General features: G+C 35.3%; 1 protein-coding gene across 1 annotated transcript in view; it reads right to left on the minus strand.

Annotated features, from left to right (window-relative positions):
• Positions 1–6,124: 6,124 nt before the first annotated feature.
• Positions 6,125–22,584, minus strand: part of LOC132703605 (transcription factor Sp9) — a 37,166-nt gene continuing 20,706 nt past the window's right edge. The window contains exon 2 of the mRNA XM_060672959.1: positions 6,125–8,316. Within this exon, the coding sequence (XP_060528942.1) occupies positions 6,985–8,316 (1,332 nt within the window). The 3' untranslated portion in view covers positions 6,125–6,984. The remainder of the gene's footprint in view (positions 8,317–22,584) is intronic.

Consider the following 22,584-nt stretch of genomic DNA (forward strand, 5'->3'; position numbering starts at 1 on the left):
TCACCACCATTCGGTAGAACAAGTATAAATAATTCGGCATCCCAAACCCTTAGTTGTGGATCTTGAAAACAACTTACGAGGAAATTGCGAACCGTACCTCCATTCCCAGTCAAACGCGCTTTTGGTCTGGTGTGAATTTTTTGCATACCCTTGGTATTTTTATAACCTAACTTTCTGTGTAAATTGATTTCAAAACTCCCGTTCGCAAACAAAGGTTTTCGAAAGTGACGGCTTGTTCACAGGCAACTATGTCAAATTTAAAATGTCTTGATAAGTTTTTCGCCACTTGATATTAAAGTGCAGACTTCGTTTAATTAATAACCGCTTTGATAATAACCAGTGGAGCAAAACCACTACGTAAAAAGTGTTCGATTGGTTGTTGGCATTTTTAATAATAATAATGAATGCTTTCATGGCTATGCCAAAGATAAATAACTTCTTACAATTCCAAATTGTCCCAATTTGCCGCCAGACAAAAGGTCTATTCAAAAAATCAGAAATCTAGCAGGTCCAGAAAAAGTTCATCTTAGAACTTCAAAACACAAAATTAAAGAAAAAGACTCAGGATGTAACGTGAAGTTGAAGTTTTACCTTTTTATTAATCATTAACCAATATTAACAACACCAAAGGAGGACGCAGGAGAAAAGAGGGTAATGGTAAAATAGTCAATTTTTGACCTACCAAATTGCCAAGATTCAGGATGATAGTTCTAAAAACGTTCAATTTTGGTGTTCATTCAAAAATTCATTGTATGAGCCAATAAAATTACTTTCCCATATTACGGTATACTCAGTTTAGAATTTCGTCTTTATAAAGGTTATGTTCGAAAAGAAATTTTATCTTTTATCCAAGAGATACTGTTCAGATTCTTTATTAATTCACAGGACGTTGTAAACTTTAACAATCGACAAGGTAGCTCTAACCGTTTGTAAATTTCTCTAATCTCCCACATCAACATTGTAAAGTTCAAATTTCTTTTGAACAAATGTTTTAAAAGATTCAAGTAATCTGCAATGAGGGCAATTTTTTGTAGCACATTGCAATGTGATATTTTGTAAGTTTTTTGAAGCACTAACGAAGTGAGAATATATTCGAATATAATCAATAAACATCAAATAAACGTAAATATCATCAGTGTTTAAAGTCTACCGAAAATATCCGCTTGCCCCAAATTCGTGACTAAAGTTTGTATTTTCTGTACCGTACTTTCAATTTATCTTGATAACGATTTAATTGGTTGTAACTTTTTTGTTTTTAGAGATATCAAGGTATAGAAAAAAACAAAATGAGGGGTTAGTAGCCAAGTTTTTTCCGAGTGACGTATAAAATAAAACACTATCAATTTTCCGACATATTACACCCTGTACATTACATATGTGTTTAATAGAATATTTTATTCCGATTACAATGATGTAACACATTTTATGTTTTAGTCAACTCGTATGCCGGAATCATAATGTTTTAAATGAAGAAAATAATGCAAATATATTACGATTCTATGAAGCACATCCAGTTTACTTTCATACTAGAGTATATGAAGAGACAGGTATTTTATGAAGAGACAGGTATTTTTCGGGGATCAATCAATCCGCTCAGTTTTGAAAGAATATAAATATAATGCATTTAAATTTCGTAAAACTCAAAAACTAAGTGTAGAATAATAATGAGAATAATAATTTTTTGGAAAACATTTTACGCACTGTTGAAAGTTCGTTCATTACAAGAAAGGGTTGTAATAGACAAAATATGCGATATTATTATCCTAGACAAATACACGAAAGAAAAAGCCAGTGATACCAATCAATTAATGTATGGTGTGGTGTGATAGATGGGCATATTTTGGGTCCTATATTTATAGATCAAAAGTTAACTGGAGATCATTATTTGCACCTATATGCAATTATATGACAGTGAGACGGTGCCCCTCCTCACAATGTCCTGCCAGTTAAAAATTTTCTTAACATGGAATATCCCAGGGGTTGGATAGGGAACGGCGGAACTATGGATTGGCCAGCCAGCAGCCCCGACTTAACTTTAATTGATTTTTTCTTTTGGGGACATATAAAAAATTATATGCACAAAACTCGTTGTAATAATGTCGTGGAACTTCGGCAAAGGATTTCAGAAGCAATCAATCAGTTAAGAGACAATCCGGAAACGATACTGAATGCAAGACATCATACAATTAGAGTTTATTATTACGGCAGAAAATTGATAGTGTTTTGTTTTATGTGTCACTTGGACTACTAACCTTACATTTCGTTTTTTTGTTTTCCTTGATATCTCTAAAAACAAAAAAGTTACAGCCAATTAAAATGTTATCAAGATAAATTGAACGCACGGTACATCTCCCTGATTTAAAATAGCTAATTACATGCTTGCGCCAAATGTCACTTTGAGATGTCCACTCCAATGGCGCGACAACGTTTCGGCTGCTTTGGACAAGGCTTCGGTAGATTTTAACCACCGATGGTATTTTGACATCACCGGTACTGATGTTTAGGTCATGATCGAATGTATTAATGCACCCTAAAGCTAATGGCCTTAGAAAAAATTTATACAATTTGTTGATAAACCTCTTTAGTCGCTTGTTAAATACTCGCTCCGCTCCGTTCCGTTTGTGCCATAAGAAATTCGTGCGTAGTTAATCAAACTTGTTGCATATTGGTGCTGAAATGGAAGCTGAATCCGTACTGGTTTCCTCTGGATAAATAAAATATGGAAAAATCACTTATCCAAATAACCATTTTTTTAAGCACTTGAACGTGTATCGAACGCCCTCTCTACTTTTCCCCGTTATCGACTGTTAATCGAATCAAACGCGACGTGGCTAAAGAGCCCAAACAAAACATTAATCTTAATATAATCTTGGAATGGTCGTTCGCCGCCTCTCGATAATCTGATAAATCTATCCAGTAAGAGATTATTCAGGCAAAGTGATACCCGACGAGGACCGGCATAATGAAATCATGCGGCGCGGTTAGATCGGAATAATAATCCCCACAATGCGACACGAGCTGCTCCACAATTCGTTTCCATTAAGGCAAACGGGAATGGTTCAATTGAGCCGAACTCCGGGGGAGCCTTGATTAAACCTACTCCGGGGAGATGAACAATCGCGTTTTGTGGTTACGTTTTTTTTTCGCTCCTAATTTCTCCCTCGGACGGTGTTTGTTTTAGGGTTTCGGAAGAATGGAGTGCCGGCAGGACTCTTCTTGTGATATCGTTTTATTGGGTTTGGCACTCACGTAAAAGGGGAGAGAAAAATTTACAAACTTTTCATCTGTATCTTGTAGTTGAAAGTTTCATGCCATGGCCAAAAGCTGTTAACTTCAGAGCAGTGATTTATCCTTTACTTCTGCTTACGTCATTCAAATTGGTGCTGTTCCTATTTTTTCAACATTCTCCCGAATCGGTCTTCAGGTGTGTGGTATAAAATGGCTCAGATGAGAAAGTTTTGTAACAATGAAATATTTCAAGAGGAGTAGGATTAGTGACTAGAGCTATTTTAATTATTTGGGAGATAAATATTAGAGCCTTTGTCAGTACAACTTCAGGTGATTGAAAATTTAATTTTAGGAAATGCTAGGATAGCTACATCAAAAGAGACAGAAGAGCTAGACAGAGTAGGCGGTGTTTTAGACCTAAACATCATGCACCCTATCACCAATACATTATCTTATACAACGACGTGACAACGTGGTTGTTAGCCCTTCAGTTTTTTCTTCAAATTTTGGTCAACGAATACATCATTATCCGAGCAAATAATTGATCTGTGTGATTATGTATTTCAAGAACCAGTTGGTTGCAAGTATCTGAGCTAATGAGAACGCACTTCTGTTTGACAGACAAGATCAGACGAATAACGAAATACTGGAGCGATTTTAGGAAGTGCCTTGACAAACACCAGAACCAAATGGTCGAACCAAGAGAGAGAGTAAGAATCTTGGGAATGCACTGAGTTGTATATTAGACAGACAAAACGTTCTCTAAACGTAGGATTTTAGAAACACATAAAATATTCTTCATATCAAGTAACAACAACAGTTTTAGCAGCTCAAGGCAGAAATACTAAAGATTTGAAGACCAGTAACAAAGCGCAGAGCTGAAGTTTCTAGTGGACAACTTCATGGACTTCGAAATGGTTTACCATAACGGATAGTGATCAGTCAGTCTGAAACTTTGTGTAATTAAGTAAAATAAAGAAAAAGAAAATTGGTTTCGACGGTTTTAATTTTTTTTTCTGGAAATTTGGGATTTTTTCCTATCTTTGTTATTTCGGTATGTTGGCTTAACTACCACGAATCTAATGATCTAATTATGAGCCCTAAGGGCAATTTTTTCGACGCTTTTCGATGCCTTGATGTTCTTCATGTCCTCGTACCGATGATAGAGCGACCGCATTCTGACTTTCTCTCTTGATAACTACATTTACGACGTTCCAAAATTATTTAAGATGGTATTATGTTGGGCTGTATTGTTCTTATGTTGAGCGTTGATCGCAGTTTTTCGGTTGCGAATGTGTGAATTTATTCTTTTTATAGTTCTAATTTGTTCACTGTTGCTCGCCTGCCTGAAATTTGGTCTTAGGGAAAGTATTAAAAGTCAAATGTCAGTATTAATCAATTCCAGGCAGAAAATTTTTTTGGAATCCAAATCAAAATGAAAACTACATTGGTCTATATGGTCCCGACAAGCAAGAAATGAAAATCAGCTATGAAGATGAAACACTGACCAATTCGACATTATTTTTTGTAAGTTCCTAATTATATTTCTTTTTTATTTAGTTCCAATTCTTTAAATTTTATTGTCGTCCTGAATACTGAACTTTCATGACTGAAGCCATTTTCGTTTGGTAAACTCATCACTCTAAAATATCAATTGCTATGATTCATTGATTTTGCTCGGAATGAATGTGTTAAGGAAAAATCCCTCGTCTACATAGTGTTTTATTAAAGCATCTCAAAATTCCTTCCAAGCATATGTTTCGCACGACTACTTGAAAGGAAGTTTTCTGGAACCCTCACTCGACATGGCACAGCTTCGAAATTGTAAGCCACGACACACAATCTCCCTTGCCGCAAGTCTATTTATATGCAGCTAAATCATTTGGCTCGATTTCAGTGATAAACTGTTTAATCAAAAAAAGTAACGGAAGTCATGGTAAATATATTACGACAAAATATTCCTTTTGGCAGCAAATGTAGCGTCGGAAAATTATGACACCCATCGGACGACACGTACACGTTCTGAAACGTATACTGTTTCAATTATATTATTTGTGCGTTAACGGGATGAAAAAGAAAAGTTTAATTATAAGTGACAAGCGAGCTTGTCATCTTGTTAAAGTAAAATAGTGGTCGTAAATTAAGAAGCCGAAACCCCGCGACAGTGTTTAGATAAATCGTCTTTCGTCGGGTCTGCTATTTAAATTGCTCCGAAAAATAGCTGCGATTCCTCACAATTAGAGGTGCCTTCATGATGGAAGACTACCACTTCTAAATTAGGGATAAATGTGCTGCCTGTGCTCTATTGGAATCAGGATGTTATAAACTTTTACAAGTGCAATTCAAATAAGAAAATGACTGTTTTTTACAGCGAAATTGATGCAATCGACCACTTCAGTACGTTAAATTTTCTTCTTCCGGATTTATAAATGTAATATCAATTTTTATAATTTTGGCAAAGCACTTTTGAACATAAATAAACTATAACTTCTATGCTAACAGTTGTTCTATTAAATTTCCATTTCATCTGCAATTACAATTCCAGAAAATTTTTGATTCAATGTAAACGTAATTCATACCCCATGATTTTTCTCCAACGTTAATTAATATCATGCTGCTTTATTAAATTTCACTTTCTGGTTTGGATATTCTATTATTTATGTTTTCAAAAGATTCGGTTGGACGAACTTAACCATTTTTTATGCTAACAGATTATTAGAAGCAAACTAGCAATCTGTACTAATTACCAACAAGGGTAATTAAATTAGTTATCCAATTAATGATTATTATAGGTGCCTGCATTCTTGTAACTCGACACCGTGTTATTTTGCATGGGAGCGTTTAATGTAAACGACTTACTTATGCTAATTCTCCACAGGAAAATAAAAACACAACATCCAATTTAAAAATTATATCCATATATTTTTTTAAATTCTTAATGCGGTCACAAAAGCTCATTAGACGTAATAATTTACAAAATAGTAATATACAAACAACAATATACAATCTTTGGCGAAAAGAGAAGAAAAAAAATGACGCGGCGCCGCCCCTGACTTTACAAAAATCGAAATCTCGAAAATCAGTAACATTAAGTAGAGGAAAAAGCTGAATGATGATATGTAATAATATGTTAACATTTACAGCCCATTTATTTCTAGATTCCTGTTTGACATGATAAATTCATCGTAACGTGAGGACCACAGAGAAGACTATTTCTTACATACCCACTTCTCTTTCACCATCAAAAATTGTCACTGCACGGTATAACGTCACTTTTGAACGGAAAATATTGTGGCTTTTAACGCGTTTCCAAGATGGCCGGCGAAGATAAGTTGTAAGGTTCAAATCTAACCAGATTGTTCACACGATAAATCGCAAATTCGATTAAACCAATCCTCTAAAATCCTCAATAAAATATAGAAATTCTTTAAGGGTACACACAGATCACACAGTTTTCATGATAACGACAACTATCGGTGACAGTATCTGCTGGAATGAGAGTTATATTAGTTACGACTAGACCCAGGCTTATCTTCAATCGAAGCTGAAACCGATTTTCCTTCCTCACGTGACGTAATACCGTGCCTATTATAATATTTACATCAATAGATTTCGCTATTCAAATAGATTTCCGAAGCATCAGATATTTACAAACTTTGTACACGTGTAATTAGTACAATGTAAAAGAGGATATCACTATGGGGCCTTTGTTCAGCGCGGGTAGCTGGAGTACAGCAACGCTGGGCCCCACCGACCTCAAACCAGGCCAGGCGGCTTCACGTCCAAACCCGCGACCATGTCCAATCCGGACAATGGCGCAGACGGAGGCGGCGTGTGGTTCATCGACGATGGAGAATTGACGTTATTGGTCATGTCACTTTGACTGTTCTCCTCCGAATCACTACACGAATCGGAACTGCCTTTCTTACCGTTACCGTTATGAGTTTTGACGTGTTTCGCCAGGTGGTCCGATCTCATGAAACGTTTGTTGCACACGGGACAAGCGAACCGCTTCTCGCCGGTATGCGTCCTCAAATGTCTTTGTAACTCGTCCGACCGCGTGAATCGCTTACCACAAAACAACCAGTTGCACACGAATGGCCTCTCTCCCGTATGCCACCTCAAATGGGCTTTCAAGTGAGACGTTTTCCCGTAAACTTTCCCGCAACCCGGTATGTGACAGCTGTGGATGTTCTTCTTCCGAAGATGCACACCTGCCGGTCCTAACCGTTCAGCTTCCTGACAATTCGGACAGTCGCAAGTCGCTCGTCCGGTGTACCGCCTCTGCGACCTCGGGGACGGTACTTGTGGAGGTAAACCTCCGGCACCTCCGGTCGGTGAAGGCGAAGAACTCGCAGCGTGAAGACCAAACGAAGCACCGACCCCTTGGGCTCCGGGTAACATAGATTTGTAGGTATCCTGTAGCAGATGCTGTCCGGAGGATAGCAAATGATTAGAAGCTGCTAAGGAATGCGTGAGGGTCGAGTAGTCTGACGAGTAGTTCGCAGCTGCCATTTGAGCGTGCATTCCGGCAGCTCCGCTCATGTCCAACCAACTTCCGGCAGTGGAATGGACGTCCCACCAAGCATTCGCGGACGCTACGGTATCACTTTTGATTCCGGCGTGATGCGTCGCGCCGGACATCGTATTGAAAGGCCAGGTTTCGTACGGATGTCTCGTGTAAACCGACCCTAAGGCAGCGTGATGCGCAGTTGCGGCACCTTCCACCTTCCCCAGTAGAGACGTCTGGTGGTGGACGTGGGAATTTTCCGATACGGACGGCTGCGTCGTAGCGGCGGGAAAATAGAAGTCGCTTCCATATGATGCAGTCGTAGGTACCGACGCACATGACGTCATGACTGATCTAGAGTAAGTACTGTTCGAGGCAGACGACCTTTGGGAGGACAGTGAGCTTGCGGAAGATACTCCCGCGCTGCTGGGGGAAGGGGCACCTTGGGGAGATTTTTTCCAAGGATGGAAACCTTTGCCGACTGCCGCGTCCGCTAGGGGAGGCGGGGATTTGCTGCTCAGTTTGTTGCACTGAGCCGCCAACATCGCCAGCGGCGTGCCTCTCAGACTCGGATGTTCCTGTAACAAAAAAGAAAAATTTGACTAAAATACTAAAGTAAAGAAACATAATGTTTATCATTTCTTCAGAGTAATTATTTTTTAATTTAAATAATTGTTTGCGGCTCTGAGGTATCATTACAAGACATTCTCGAAGACATCAATATTTGGAGTCTACTACCAAAATAAATTCTTGTGTATGAACGATAGGGTCCGGGAGAAAGATCAGAATCAGTTTCTTTACTCTTTTTAATAGATACTTCATAAAATGGTGAGCAATTCTGAAGAGACAAATTAGAGATCTTTTCTTATGGATGAATCGATATGGATTTGTCGAAATGTGAAATAAAAGAACTGATTAGCTATAGTACACGTACATGAGCGGAAAATGTTGAGATCTATTATAGAACAAATAAATACATTGAAAATGAAAAATGCTGACTGAATAATTTGGAAAATTGGTAAATTTCTGCTCAACATGCATAACAATAACCTATCTTATTTAATGATGCGAGTGCTTAAAATGGAATTTAATATTTTGATACTTAAATCTCCTCCCTCTCAACTTCCATCCCTGATAAAATAAACCTCTATGTGTTGAATTCAGTCAGTGTTTAGGAAAAAATAGCAAAAGACTGGACTAGAACGGGCAGTAATACACTATTACAGCCTGTCTTTTATCGAAAAGACATTTACGGTAAATAAGCACCATATCTACTTGCTCCTATTTTGTAAAACATCTTGTCATATTGTTTTAGATCATGCGTAGACACTAAATTGTTTGTTGATATCTATAACTTACTACTACCCAAATTAGTGGTTGTTTGTCCTTTCTATTCTTTTTAAAAAGGTAAAAAATGGAGTTGAATTTATTATAATTTAATGTAGGATAAAAAAAAGTAGGTGTGGACAGTGGACAGTGGACACTTGTAGACACTAAATTGTTTGTTGATATCTATAACTTACTACTGCCAATATTAGTGATTATTTGTCCTTTCTATGCTTTTTTAAAAAGGTAAAAAATGGAGTTGAATTTATCATAATTAGATGCAGGATAAAAAAAAGTAGATTTGAACAGTGGTTTCATGTAAGTTCATGTAAGTTAAACTGGTTACGTGCCGTAACTTATCGAAATTTGGACAAATCGATCACGATAATTGCATTTTTTTTAAATGACCTCAAATTTTGTTTTTGATGTTAAATTGAATTGCACTTTGAATGAGGAGTAAGCAACCGTAATATTTTTCGTTCTGGCCAACTTCTTTTTTTGATAAAATAATGAAATCTTAGGATTTTGACATATTTTTGAACTGCGTGATTTCAAAAAATATTGATCTTCGAACTAAAGCGTGTGAACAAAAATATAGAGAGTGATAAATTTTCGCATTATGGACGTACCAAATTTTTATATCAAGCCATTTCGAAATGATGCCGTCGACAGTAGTTTCGTTGTCACCCCTTATACCGATACGATAAAAATGCTAACAGCAGTGTTGTCACTGTTAATAAAAAATTCCTAACATCTCAGAATAATGGAGGGTTTTGACAATTGTAAACTTTAGAAGTGTATCAATGAAAGGTTTCCAGAATTATAAATATCATCCCGAAATATGACAACATTGCTGCTAACATTTTTTAATTCAACATGTTTAAAGACCCCTAGGTATTGAATTTAATTGTTCCAGCTTTTTACTGATAAAGCGGTGTTGCCGCAGCCCAGTAATTAATTTATTAAGTATAAATTAAATCAATTTAATATTTAAGCGTTCCTGTACTTTTAACTATGCCAAATCCTGAGCTGCACTACCTGCACTAGAGAAAATAAAGAAAAGATTAAAGGAACCTGCAGGAATTTCATGAATATATTGTCTTACTCTACTATCAAAAGCGAAGAGTTCGTTGAAATGGTACTCCAAGTACAAAAACGAGTGGCGCAAGCAAAAAATCTGACATTCATTTGTTTCTCTCCCCACCGCTGCGACCATTATCGGAACGGACTGGCCCTATATGTATAATGACGGTCAGTCACTAGATTTTTAATTCTTTTTGTGTAGCTGTGCGTGTCTCGAGAGCGACCGAGAGGCGCCAACTTTTCATTATACTGTTGATTAAGGCGGCAGTGAAGAAAAGGGTCGGGTTCAAACGACTTCGCACCGTACCGTCTGCAGGGACAACAATGCGCTCACAATTAAGAAATTGTCGGCTGATGTTGAGTTTTTACGCTTGTTATTTAATCAGATAATTATTGTTGTTCTTGGACGCCGCTAATAGCATCAGCAATGCCGCGAATGTCGTGCAAATATCTCTGCTTGCGTCAGCAGATTCCAGGCTTAATCGTTTAACGCCGGTTCTCCGAAAGATGTTTCTCTACCAACACTGACAAACTCACAATTCAAAACAGCAAGCAAAATGGAGTTTTCTGGAAAAGCTAATCAATTTCCACTCAAATGAACAAAAAGAATTAACCTCTTAATATTCTCCGAGTATAATACTTTCAGAAATTCTTAATCCCAACATATTCCTGCCATTTTAATATCTAATAACAAGGACTTAACAAAAACAAGTATAACAAAACACAGTAACAAATAATCAACAAAAAAGAAAGTTAAATAATGATATAAAAAGACAACACTGACTGGTTCCTTCTAACCATTATAAATGTGTATGTATAGAGGTGATTCCGCCCTGTTACTTTTTAACTTAAAATTGGTAAGACTTTAAAAGTAACCTTTTTTTTTTATTTTATTTGTTGTTTCAAAGCGTCAATAACGACAAATGAATTTCAAATTTTTCTTTCCACTGTACTGACTCATTTATCCACGGTACTGATATAAAATAAATTTGACTTCTAAAATCATATAAACTCTTTGCATTATTTCACCAACTCCATGTTCGTAAATAGTACTCAGATGACGTACTTTCAACAAATTTTCAAGCAAAAGTTATTGAACCGGAATTCAGTGTTAACTTAAAACATTAACCAAAAAAGTGTATTTTTTTAGTTTGGTCATAGGATTTATGAGGTAATTAGTATAAATCCTTTATTCTGAATTTATAGATAAATTTTAGAAATGACATGATACGGCACTGTGAGATTTAGCTGATATAAAATATAAAAAAAAATGTTCATGATCATCTAATTAATCCAAAAATTGTATTAGTAGATTATTAATTAATCACAGTTAAACCAGAATCACCCATATAGCAACTCAATATTATATAAATGGCGGCCTTAAAGTGGGACAATTTGATATGTTAACGTTTTTTTGTTTTTTAAAAGAAAACTAAAGTTTAGTTCGTTAACTATTAGGTTTCCGTTTTGTTTATTTCAATTTTAAGGTTCCATTGAATTTCAATGTTTGAAATGCGGTTTTCAATTAATTAGTAATTATAAATAAAGTTTAATTATCATCGTTAATACGTATCAACTCTTCTCCATTTTTAAATGAGACGAATTTTGCCTTTAGGCTTCTCACTTCAAATCTGCAACATTTATTTAATAATTCGATGTTTAATACAACTACAGTTAGTCCCAGGAGAAATATCACAAATTTTCGAACTGACCCCTTTTTATGTTGTGCCGGAAGGAAAATCCGAATGACACAAAAAATATTGTTTTCTTATAAATGTACATATTTAACAAATAAATTAATCGGGTCCGTACCCTAAAAGGCCATAGGCATCCTTGAGCGTGCACTCAATTCCGGTTGCTGTACAGACGTCGATATTATAATATTGCCCGTAGCTAGTCGTATTACTAGAAATTATCCAAGAATAATTGGAACAACGGGTTTCAATTAATCGATGTAATTATTGTATCAAATGTAACTAACTCGTAACTCAAGGCCATTTGAAATATTACCCCTTTATCGCCCAAGTAATTTAAGTGACCAGTAACACTAGAATTCTCGATAATTTACTATGCAAACTGACCCCTAAAACCAGTAAAGCTAATAAGATTCACACTTGTTGTGGTTTGGCTCGAATAAAGTCTGCAACGCCAAAAAACCCCCAAGTCATCCTGACTGCTCGTTCTTTTGTTAAAAACCTCTCGCTGTCAGTTTCGATCCTTTGTAAAAGCTCTTCGACTTAATCGATATTATCTCTCCCAAATACAGCCACTGAACGGCCGTCTTTGCTTTATTACCGAGATAAAAAGGAAGACAACAATTTTCAAAGGCGCTTAACCATTCCTCTAGCACTTACTCTGCTGGCGACAATTTTAGAATTTGGAATACCTGTACAAGATAGAGCAACCAACACTGTAAAAAATTAAAATAGGTTGAGAGTTAGAACCTACTGAAGTCACATCTTCTCAGGACCTCTCAGAGATGATTTTTTAATTTATCTTTATTTCAAATCGTGTTCAAAGCGTTTTAATGATGAAATTTTGCATCTAATTTGATTACACTTAACCTCAATACTCAAGATGGAATTTGTCGTTCCGCTTGCAAAAAAAAGCCCGACCTTGAGGCGTTGTCGGGTGGACATTAATTGCTTGGAACCAAGTTGCGCCAATAGAACCTGTTCTAATTGCTAACGAGAAGTTGCGCCAACTCGGTGATTTTTACCGTATTTTTATTAAACGCCAACTGAATATTTATGTTCATAGCGTGTGTTTCCAATTGAGAACAGAATATTTTGGTAAATTCTTACAAACCGCATTAATGTAAGTTGATTTTTGCTAGTAATACGGGTCAGATTACACCCAGAAATTTTCAAAAAGTTACAAAGAAACATAGCTTTACGAGGGCAGCGCCAAAATTTCCCGGCCTGAATATGAAAAAAACAAAGTAGAGTAAAATTTTTTTATTATTTTTCAATATAATCCTCCTTAACTTCAATACACTTATTACATCTCTCTTATTACATCTCTTTGTTAACAACTCAATCCATTTAAAAAAATATTATTTTGGTTTGTCTGCAAAATGACCTACAACAGACTCTTTTAACTCAACTTGGTAGTTAAACCGGCGTCCACATAAATCCTTTTTCAAATAGTAGTCGCTGGGACCATAACTGGACTATAGGGAGGATGATCTGTCTGTTCGAACCCACACTCTAAAATGGCAGCTTGTGCAACACCAGCAGTATGGACAGGTGCATTATCGTGCCTTTGGTCAGTTTTCCTCGACGTTTTACACGAAAGCAGTTTCGCAATTTATGTAATAATGTTGCGTAATATTTACCATTGACAGTGGTATTAATTTCTTTAAAATCTATCAAAAGAATTCCTTCACCACAGAGTTCTAAAAAAGACCGCGCACACTCGACACGGCGTTGTTTTTGAATAGCCGAAAGGTTTTTAGGAACCCACCTTGCACTAACCTTATGCATACTAAATGATCATGCAGGATTCGACGAACATTTTTATCAGAAAGCTTAGTAATTTCTGAGATTTCCTTGACGTTTAAACGTCGATCCCTCAATACCACCTCTTCCACAATCGCAACAATATCTTCCGTTATGACCTCCACTGGTCGACCAGATGTTGAATCATCTTCAAGGGACTCCTGCCCCATTCGAAAAAGTTTTGCCCATTCTTTCACTACAGAATACGACGGAGAACTTTAGCTGTACACACCATCCAGTCTTTCTTTAATAATTTTAGGTGCTAACCCTTCTTTTATCAAAAACTTTAGGACTGCTCTTTACTCAATTTGCGTTATTTGCGACATCTTTCGGACACGTCTTGCTTAAAATGCTGTCAATAAAAAACTACTTGACGCAAGACTTCAATTTTTTTTGCAGCTTACTAAGATATATATGTTAAAAAAGACAAGGTTTATCGTGATACTGGAGCTGCATCTATGTCAGGCTGGGACTTGAGTTACAAGTATTGGATATTGTCAATTGTCGAATACGTATTAAAAGGTATCACAAGAAAGAAAATCCTTAATATTGTAATAGGGGAGGCGTAGGAATTTGTTTTCAAGAGTGAATATTTACAGTCAAAACAAAAGGATTATTTGATGTAAGAGACAGTCGATATTTATGTTAAGATTCGGTCTTAAATTTTTACATACGTGGCACAATTTAGTATGTACATATTAGGATGTTGTGGAATTAGGTCCCGACGTGAAAAATTCCACGGCTTAAACAGTATAGTCTGTAAAATGCGTTGCGATCCACCTGTTCGAACCAGGAGAGTCTCGAGTCTACATAAACTCCGAAGAAATTTATAACACTTCTCTGTTGGATTGTGCTTTCATTGAAGCGTACTTATTTAAATCCCGCGTTAGTTTTATTTCATTTAATATCAGTTCGTTAATTTCTGCATAATGTTTCATTTGCTCAACAGTTGTCTTGGTGGAAATGCTAAGTTGCTCAGATGAAGCTGCAGAAAGGGTAGAAACTGCATCATCCGCAAAAGGGAAAAGTAAGTATGAACACTATGAACAATAAAGGACCGAGTAAACTTCCCTAAGGTAAGCCGCAATTCACTGACCTAGAGTCAGAGACTTATTCAAATCCTAAGGTATCTCGCAATTTAACCAACTGCGTATGACTCCCAAGAAAAGAACAACCAATTTAAGGCTTTACCTCTAATACCATATGAACAAAGCTTTCTTTTCACAAAACTTCTGGATTCCTCCTGCGTCAGTTTTTGCTGAGCCAAATTTGCTAACGTTTCGCCGGTCATCCTGTTAGTTTCTCCAGAACTTTTGTGAAAAGTATTAGAGTAGCCCGTGCAAGTTTCTATGAAAAATCAACAAAGCTTGTCCACTAAAATATTAACACAGACCAAGTCAAATGCTTTGTTGCTGTTTTCTGCCTTTCTTCTAACTTGCCAGGAATATGCTTATCCTTATGCATCCTGCGTTGATTGCATACCGGAAAAAAGGTCTCGACTTTTCAAAAAATTTGAAAGTCTTGATTTTTGAAAAAAACGGATATGAGTGCTACAGCTCTATAATTTGAAATAATTGTTGCACCGTTCTTTTATTGAGTGGTGTGACTACTGCATTTTTTAGAATGCTGGGAAAGGATCAATGCAAAAATAAATAATTAATGAGATATGGCATCGGTTCTACATTAGTGTCCACCACAAATTGACATTTTTTTTTAAATAGCTTTAGTAACACGGATACCGTTCCTGCAATTTGTAGAGGAAGCAGAATATTCAAAAGCAACGTTATTTCGCAAGTGTTGGAAAGTGTCTGTAAAAGAGATCCCAAAGAATAGTTGTTTTGTTATTTCTGAAACGGTACAAGCAATCTATGGGCGGGCATATAATGAGGTAATAGAAAACTAACTAACCAACTAACAAATTGCTGGAAGACTGCTGGTCACGTTAGAGATAGTTGTTGCCAACTCTTGAAAACCCACAATGTTGAGGTTGTAACGCCATAGAGCAAGTAAAGTCAAGTAAATTTCCCTTGGCGTTTCCAAAAACAACCTGAATTTGATATTCTTTTATATTAAATTTAGATTGCCAAAGCTGGTAGGAATTATATTTCAGCGCTAGAATGTGCTGCGCCCTGAGGACAAGAAAAAAATCAGAAAAATACGCAGGTTATTATGGCAACACCATTGTGGCATGAACTTTACACCCAAGTACACCCAACCATTAGAATTAAGGTTAAAGTTAGGTTTATAAAATAACCAATAAAAAATTCAGCAATCCGTCTCAACATCTTTAAGGATTTAATTTGTCGGCGCATGAAACTAACCGTTCAAAATTGCCATACATCTGTCCGTCCGTCCACTAAATGGCCCTCCGGTCAAGAACAAAAGAAACAACGACTTTGCCGACTACTGTAAACGAAGGTCATCCCAGTTAATTACTTCGAACGAGAGATTTGCCTCTCTCTCTCTCTCTCTCTTTCTGTGAGAACTTTTGGATAATAACTCAAAAATATTAATCAATAAAAGAGGCGGCGTTAATTTTGGAGGCTGTGCTGCCGTCGGGTACGACAGGGGCGGGTTAGTTTACCAAAAGTAAACGTATATATAGAAACAATATCCGCCGACTCTCCGTAGGACCTGTACTTTTTAGGTTCACAATTTGAGTGATTCAGGGACCTGCGTAAGAATTATGATCCTGAAAATTATTTAAAAAACAATAAATAGCGTGTGATCGCGGAACTTTAAATCCAGCCCTGTCCTAAAGGACTGGTAAATCAATGCCATCAGACTTCTATTTCCTTTGGTCAAGCCGGGGTGTAACCCCTTCGATCATTTGCATGAAAATAGGTTCAGCCCGCGGTCCTTATTAGAAACTCGTTTACCTGACAGAAAATTAGTTAAAAGCGCATAATTATATTACCCAGAAATTGGTTTTAAATAGGAAGCTCTTCCGGGAATCGAGAGACGGTATATTAAAAAACAAGTGGGTTTACCGATCCGGTCACGAAATGATACAATCTTTGAAAACTATCGAACAAAATTGGTAGATTAGTTTATACACTGTGCTTCAAAAACTAAAAGAAATTTGTTAAGTACAATATACGGGGTTATTCATAAAAAATTGTCAATCTCAATTTTAATTTTTTTTATTGCCCGCCAATACGACAATGGCAATTAATTTGACAAATGCACTACTATAACTACTGACACAAGACTATTATAACACCTAAAACACTAGAACAGACTAAAATAATACCTTCATAACTTGAATGTATTGTTAAATATTGTTTTCTTATTGCTCCCCGTACCTTTTCATATTTCAAGTAATACAATACTTTTTAAATACAAAAAAGTCAAAAATCGGCCTAAAGATTGAATATTCTATTAGATGTTCCTAATGTTTCAACCATAAATCGACAGATAAAGAAATATCATTCGATTCACCTACATGATACGGTGAAACTCTAGAAGCAATGTCCAAATAACTTTGAAATTCCTAACTTAGAATTGCCAATGTTTATTACTATACAGAAAGTTTCTCAATTAATGAGAAAATCCAGAGTAAAATTTAAACTTTAAGCTCCGAAAGCAGCTATGAGGCTTGTTGATCTCAATCATAATATTTTGGCGTCCAGTATATCCAGTTTAGAGATTGGCCATTCTTTATAAATCATCCTATATAATATAAAGATTAGAAAAAGTACTTTCGCAAATATATGGTTTTTGCACCCACCCTGTGTAAAACGACTTTCAATAAACGCTCGACTTGAACCTACCTCTAACGTCATTCTATGATTGGTAAAAAAATATTTTTGTTCATTGTGTGTATTTCTGTTGTATTTAATAATTGGTTCCACAAATAGCGATTTCCAGCTAGATTTTTTCTAATTTTTCGACTTATTACTTACCGCCCCAATTTTCAGAGACTTTTTACCATAACCACACTTGGTACATTATCGAAAATATACCCATATTTTTAGCGCTATATCTCCCAAAATGGGCGTTTTTGATCCAACGTTTATATAACCACCTACCCTTTAATTTAAATAAGGTTTCCTTTAAAACATCATTTTTGCTTCATTATTGAAAAACGATTGAAATATCAAATATTCAAACAAAAGTGCGTTTTTCATGTAGAAAAGTGCACGTTCAAATTTTCAAATTCACTGTAAAATTTAAAATAATAATAACTTAAGAATGACTTATAATATTTTTTTGAAAATATTATTAACCCAAAAAATACTTCCCGATTGGATCTAAGTTTTATAGGTTGCTTGCTCTAGGGATTTTGGCTTTTTTGTGATTTTATACCACCATTAAAAAATATGGAACATGGAGGTAATGTTAAAGGTAAAAAAATCAAAGATGATGATGTGAATGTTTTTATTTATTGTGTTATTATATATGTACGTTTCATTGTACTATTTATACTGCATTTTATAAGCGAATGTAATTTTTTGGATTGAACTTGAATAATATATTATTATTTAAATGAAACTTGTAAGTAAATGGAATAATTGCAACTAATGAAGGATATCTATCTATATAATATACCTATAATTTCTTCAAGAAAATAAAAATGCATTCGATAAGATTTTGTTATATTCGTGTCTTTTGGTAAACACCACAAAAAATGTCTAAAAATTAAAGTTACAACGTTCTTATTATTACATATTTTGTAAAGCGTCTAACCAAAACTAACATATTAATGTTAATTTGTTTGCTTGTTTTGGAATTTCCTTTCCAAAGTGCGGTCCACATTTTAAATTACAATTAGCAAATCAGAAATCAAGCGCAGGTGCCATAGCTTGATGAGTTTTTAAATTTCTAGATGTCTTCCATATCTAACGTCTCCATTAATTTGACGCGAACAATTTCATTGTTTTTTTGTCGATGCGATAATGAATAATTTTCGGTTTAGAATCACCTGCCCGACCAATCGGATGTGTCGGGTACTATAAAAACCGCTCATGTATCATAAATTAATCCTACCAGTATCTCCACGTGTACTTTGTGTGTTAAAAACGGCCAAGGTTCATTAAGGATTATAATGCTCGATTACCGGTGTATTAGTTTTGTTTAATTTACCAGCTTGGTCGGCGTAAATTGTGTGTAAGAAGTTTAATTTTTAAGTTGCTTATGTTGGTTCTAGCCAGCATAAATACACAATAGCGAGAGAAAAAAAACATGAAATACCCATAAAACGTTTTTTTATATCGGAATTTTAACACCACCAAAATCTGAGTATTTCTAACTATAAATTAACTACAAGACATTAATTAGCTAGAAAAAAATATCATTGTAATATAGAGGAGATATCTTGAATTTTTTCTCGATAGTTGTGTTCATCACAACCGTAGCATTTCCTTTGTTTATCTTCATGGCTAGAAGATTACATTACTACAGGAGCTGAACGAAGTTTGGTGAAACTACGATGGAAATGTGCGACTTAAATCCATTTTTCCATTTTCAGATACTGTTTAGTGGTGAAACCACGTTTTGTTTAAATGGTACGGTAAATGAACAAAATTGTAGGTATTGAAGTACAAATGGATGTATAAGAGAAACTCACAAGAAAAATAAATATTTGGGCAGTGATTTTGAATAACCGAATTATTGGTGTTCTTTCTTCTACCAAAAGCTTACTGGAGCCCGATATTTACAATTTCTTCAAAATGACTTCGAAATCAGTCTGATATGCAACATAGAGAGATTAGGTTTCAAGTGGATGGTGATCCACCCCACCCCACAACTGCGTGAATATTGGTAGATTGGCGGTATTGGGGGATTGGTAGAAGGGACTCAATAGAAGGGCCTGCACGATCTCCATTTATTACTCCAATGGATGTTTTCCTCGGGGGAGATCTAAAACCAAGAGTGTATAACAAAAAAAACAAAATGTAGATGATATAAAATGTTGAGTTAGATACCAAACAAGGCAAATTAATTAAGGTATCCTACTAGGTAATGTCTTGGAGGAGTTTTTAAATCGATTAGCATATTGTGAAGAAGTTAATCGTGGCCATTGTCAACACCTAGTAAAATAATTTCTTTGACAAGCTCTGTTTTTAGAAATTTTCTAGCAACTTTACTCTCTTTAATGGGTTTTTCTGGATATTTTGCGCTTAACGAATTATACACTTCTATATTGACTGACAATTATTGTGACAATTTAGGAATTTTACTGGTAATACCTAATTACCTGTTTATTTTAAAACTAAATTTATATTCTATTCTATATATAGAGTATATTATGCCTGAAATTTGAAGCATAATTCGGAAATGAATTTAAAAGTTGAAAAAAATCCAGTATAGTTTCTGTTTATCGCAAAAAAATGTGTAAGAAAACATTATGATGGGGGTGTGCAAACATTGTTCTTGAAATCCTGATTACCTGATTTTTAAATGAATATCTTCAATATTCTAGCCGTTCTCTATATAAGTAGGTACAAAGTAGAATGCAAACCAGTTTCAGTAAAGCTTTGAAAGAATAACAGGATAATTGGCAAAACGTAATCAAGTTAGATTCATCAACTGACGCGGCAGGAATCCAGAAAATTTGTAAATAGTAGTCATCTTATCTTTGGGTTGCTAAAAACTTATAAAAATTGAAGCAAAAATTAAAAAAAATGGTGAGATGAGTATTAACTATGTCCTTTTTCTATGCACCAAAATGGTGTGGTCCATTAGCGTCCGAAATTCATAATTCTTCGCGCAACTAGTTCTGCGCAAAAATCCGACGCTAATTCCCAACAGGGACAAACGAAAGCAAACCTAACGCCTGACCGCGTGCAAGTCACAGCAATACGCAAAAAAAGGGCGCCAAGTTATCGACCGCGTTGAAGCATTACATCGTTTAACAAACACTGCACGCCCTCACCAACTCCCAACTTTTTTTTATTCGTTTTAATCGCATTAATGAATGGACAGTTGAGTGTGGCAGCTCGTCGTTAATCATCCGGCATGGCGGCATTTCCTCGCGCGAACTTTGACAAAAAATACGTTTTTTTAAGCAAATAACAACGAGTGGACTGTTTATTAGCGAAGAAGAGGCAGTATGATACTGGAACCACACAACAGCAAGATTAGCCATCAAAAAACAAACCAGAGTCTTTAATTATAGCCTTTGCTGACGGCAGCGACCAAAATATCTATGGCAACACTGCCTAACTAATTAAAATATAAAGGTGTATCTTTTGAAACCTAATTAGACTTTTTGCTAAACCCGATTGCCGGTTCATTATTGAGATTAAAACGAATGTAATAGAGAATATCTAAGTAATAATCTACGGAAAATATCCGATTCGAAAAAAGGTGTACTATCAAATAGCAGACACATAAAAATAACAACAGACAGTACAAGTCGACAGTATAAAATTTTGATTTAGTTTCGGTGCCATTACTATACTTAGTTTTTCATTTTCCTGAAACATTTAAATGGAAAAAATAATTTTTTTGACGAATTCAGAATAATATTTGCAACGACATAAGAGATCCGTTGGAGCTAATAAAATATGAGTTTAGTCATTTCTTTCTTGTTTTACCAGGTGTTGGTTTTTTTCTCAACTCTCGGGTATTATTTACTTTTGCTAAAAATATTTCCGCATGTCGTCTGGCCCTAAGCATCTATACTGCAATAATCGTTAGCAGGAAAGTACAGTAAATATCCTTTAACGAATTGGAATGAGCTCTGTCAGGTGCTAATTTCTTGGACATGAATACGAGGTTAAAGTATGTGGGCAATTATGCGATTAACCAAAACTCTTCATATTATAATCTGGAAACGTTGTCAAAAAAAAATTGTGGGAAAAATGTAGAGATTCCAATACAGCTAAGGATTTGATTACCCATTGATTACCGAATTAAAAAAAATGTTATCGGACGAGACATTTCGGTTAAGCACAGCGTGTATTGGCAATGGCAATATTAGGATAAGTAGAGGTAACACGCCAGGGATAGGAAATTTGTTTGTTATGCGGACAGGATTACACCGACAGTTAACAATGTCAGTTTAAGCCGATTACAGGCTTGTCGATGACAGTCAAGACGGACAACACGAATTTCCACCATAAACTCCTGGTTGTGGCTAATAGATGGTATACCTGCCTTAGCCCGAAGCTACATTGTTTGTTACGATGCGCATTATGTTTAACAAATTTTCGGAAATGACGAAAATAACGTATCAATGAAAGAGATTTTGACAATTTTCTGTTAGGATGAAAAATGTAACGGATGTGTTTGTGTGAATGTCTCTAAAGTTGCAATGCCATTTTGAAATCGCATTTTAAATGATAATTATAAAAAAGAATATAAATGTAAAACAAAACAAAGAAAACCTAAATTTTAAGTGATAATGACATTTGAAATATTTATTATAATAATAATTTCTAACTATTTACGAAACTTCGAATTGAACTGATACCAGTTAACAATTTGATGTGCCTACTAAATGTCATTAATAACATTGGTTTATGATGTTTTTCAATATCTGTGGATATTCTTTAAATGTTTAAAGCCAAGGGACCAACATATTTCCTTTGCACAACTCAAAAAAATCTATAACTCCCTTACGGACGAAGTAAGTGTAATAGTATATAGTGGTAAGATATTTGAAATGGCAAGATAGATTCGCTTAATAGGTTTTAGACCGATATATTTTTTAAATTTTAGTAATAAATGAAACATGCAAGTTTTCCCAGAAAATAATTATATCGCTAAATCAGGACGCTAAATTCACCTTTATATTTACGCTGTAAATATTGCTACTGTTGAGAGCATTTCCTTGTATAAATAAATAATATTATTATAAGTTTATAGATTTACCTACGTATATTATGATTAAAATGAAGTGATGTATTTAGTCAAAGCAATTCATAGCTAACACCATAAAGAACAACAAATTTCAAACCTTTTATTGTAATTTTGACATCAACTTAAAAA

The sequence above is a fragment of the Cylas formicarius genome, unplaced genomic scaffold (assembly GCF_029955315.1).
Source record: "Cylas formicarius isolate icCylForm1 unplaced genomic scaffold, icCylForm1.1 PGA_scaffold_6__28_contigs__length_40554024, whole genome shotgun sequence".
NCBI lineage: Eukaryota > Metazoa > Arthropoda > Insecta > Coleoptera > Brentidae > Cylas > Cylas formicarius.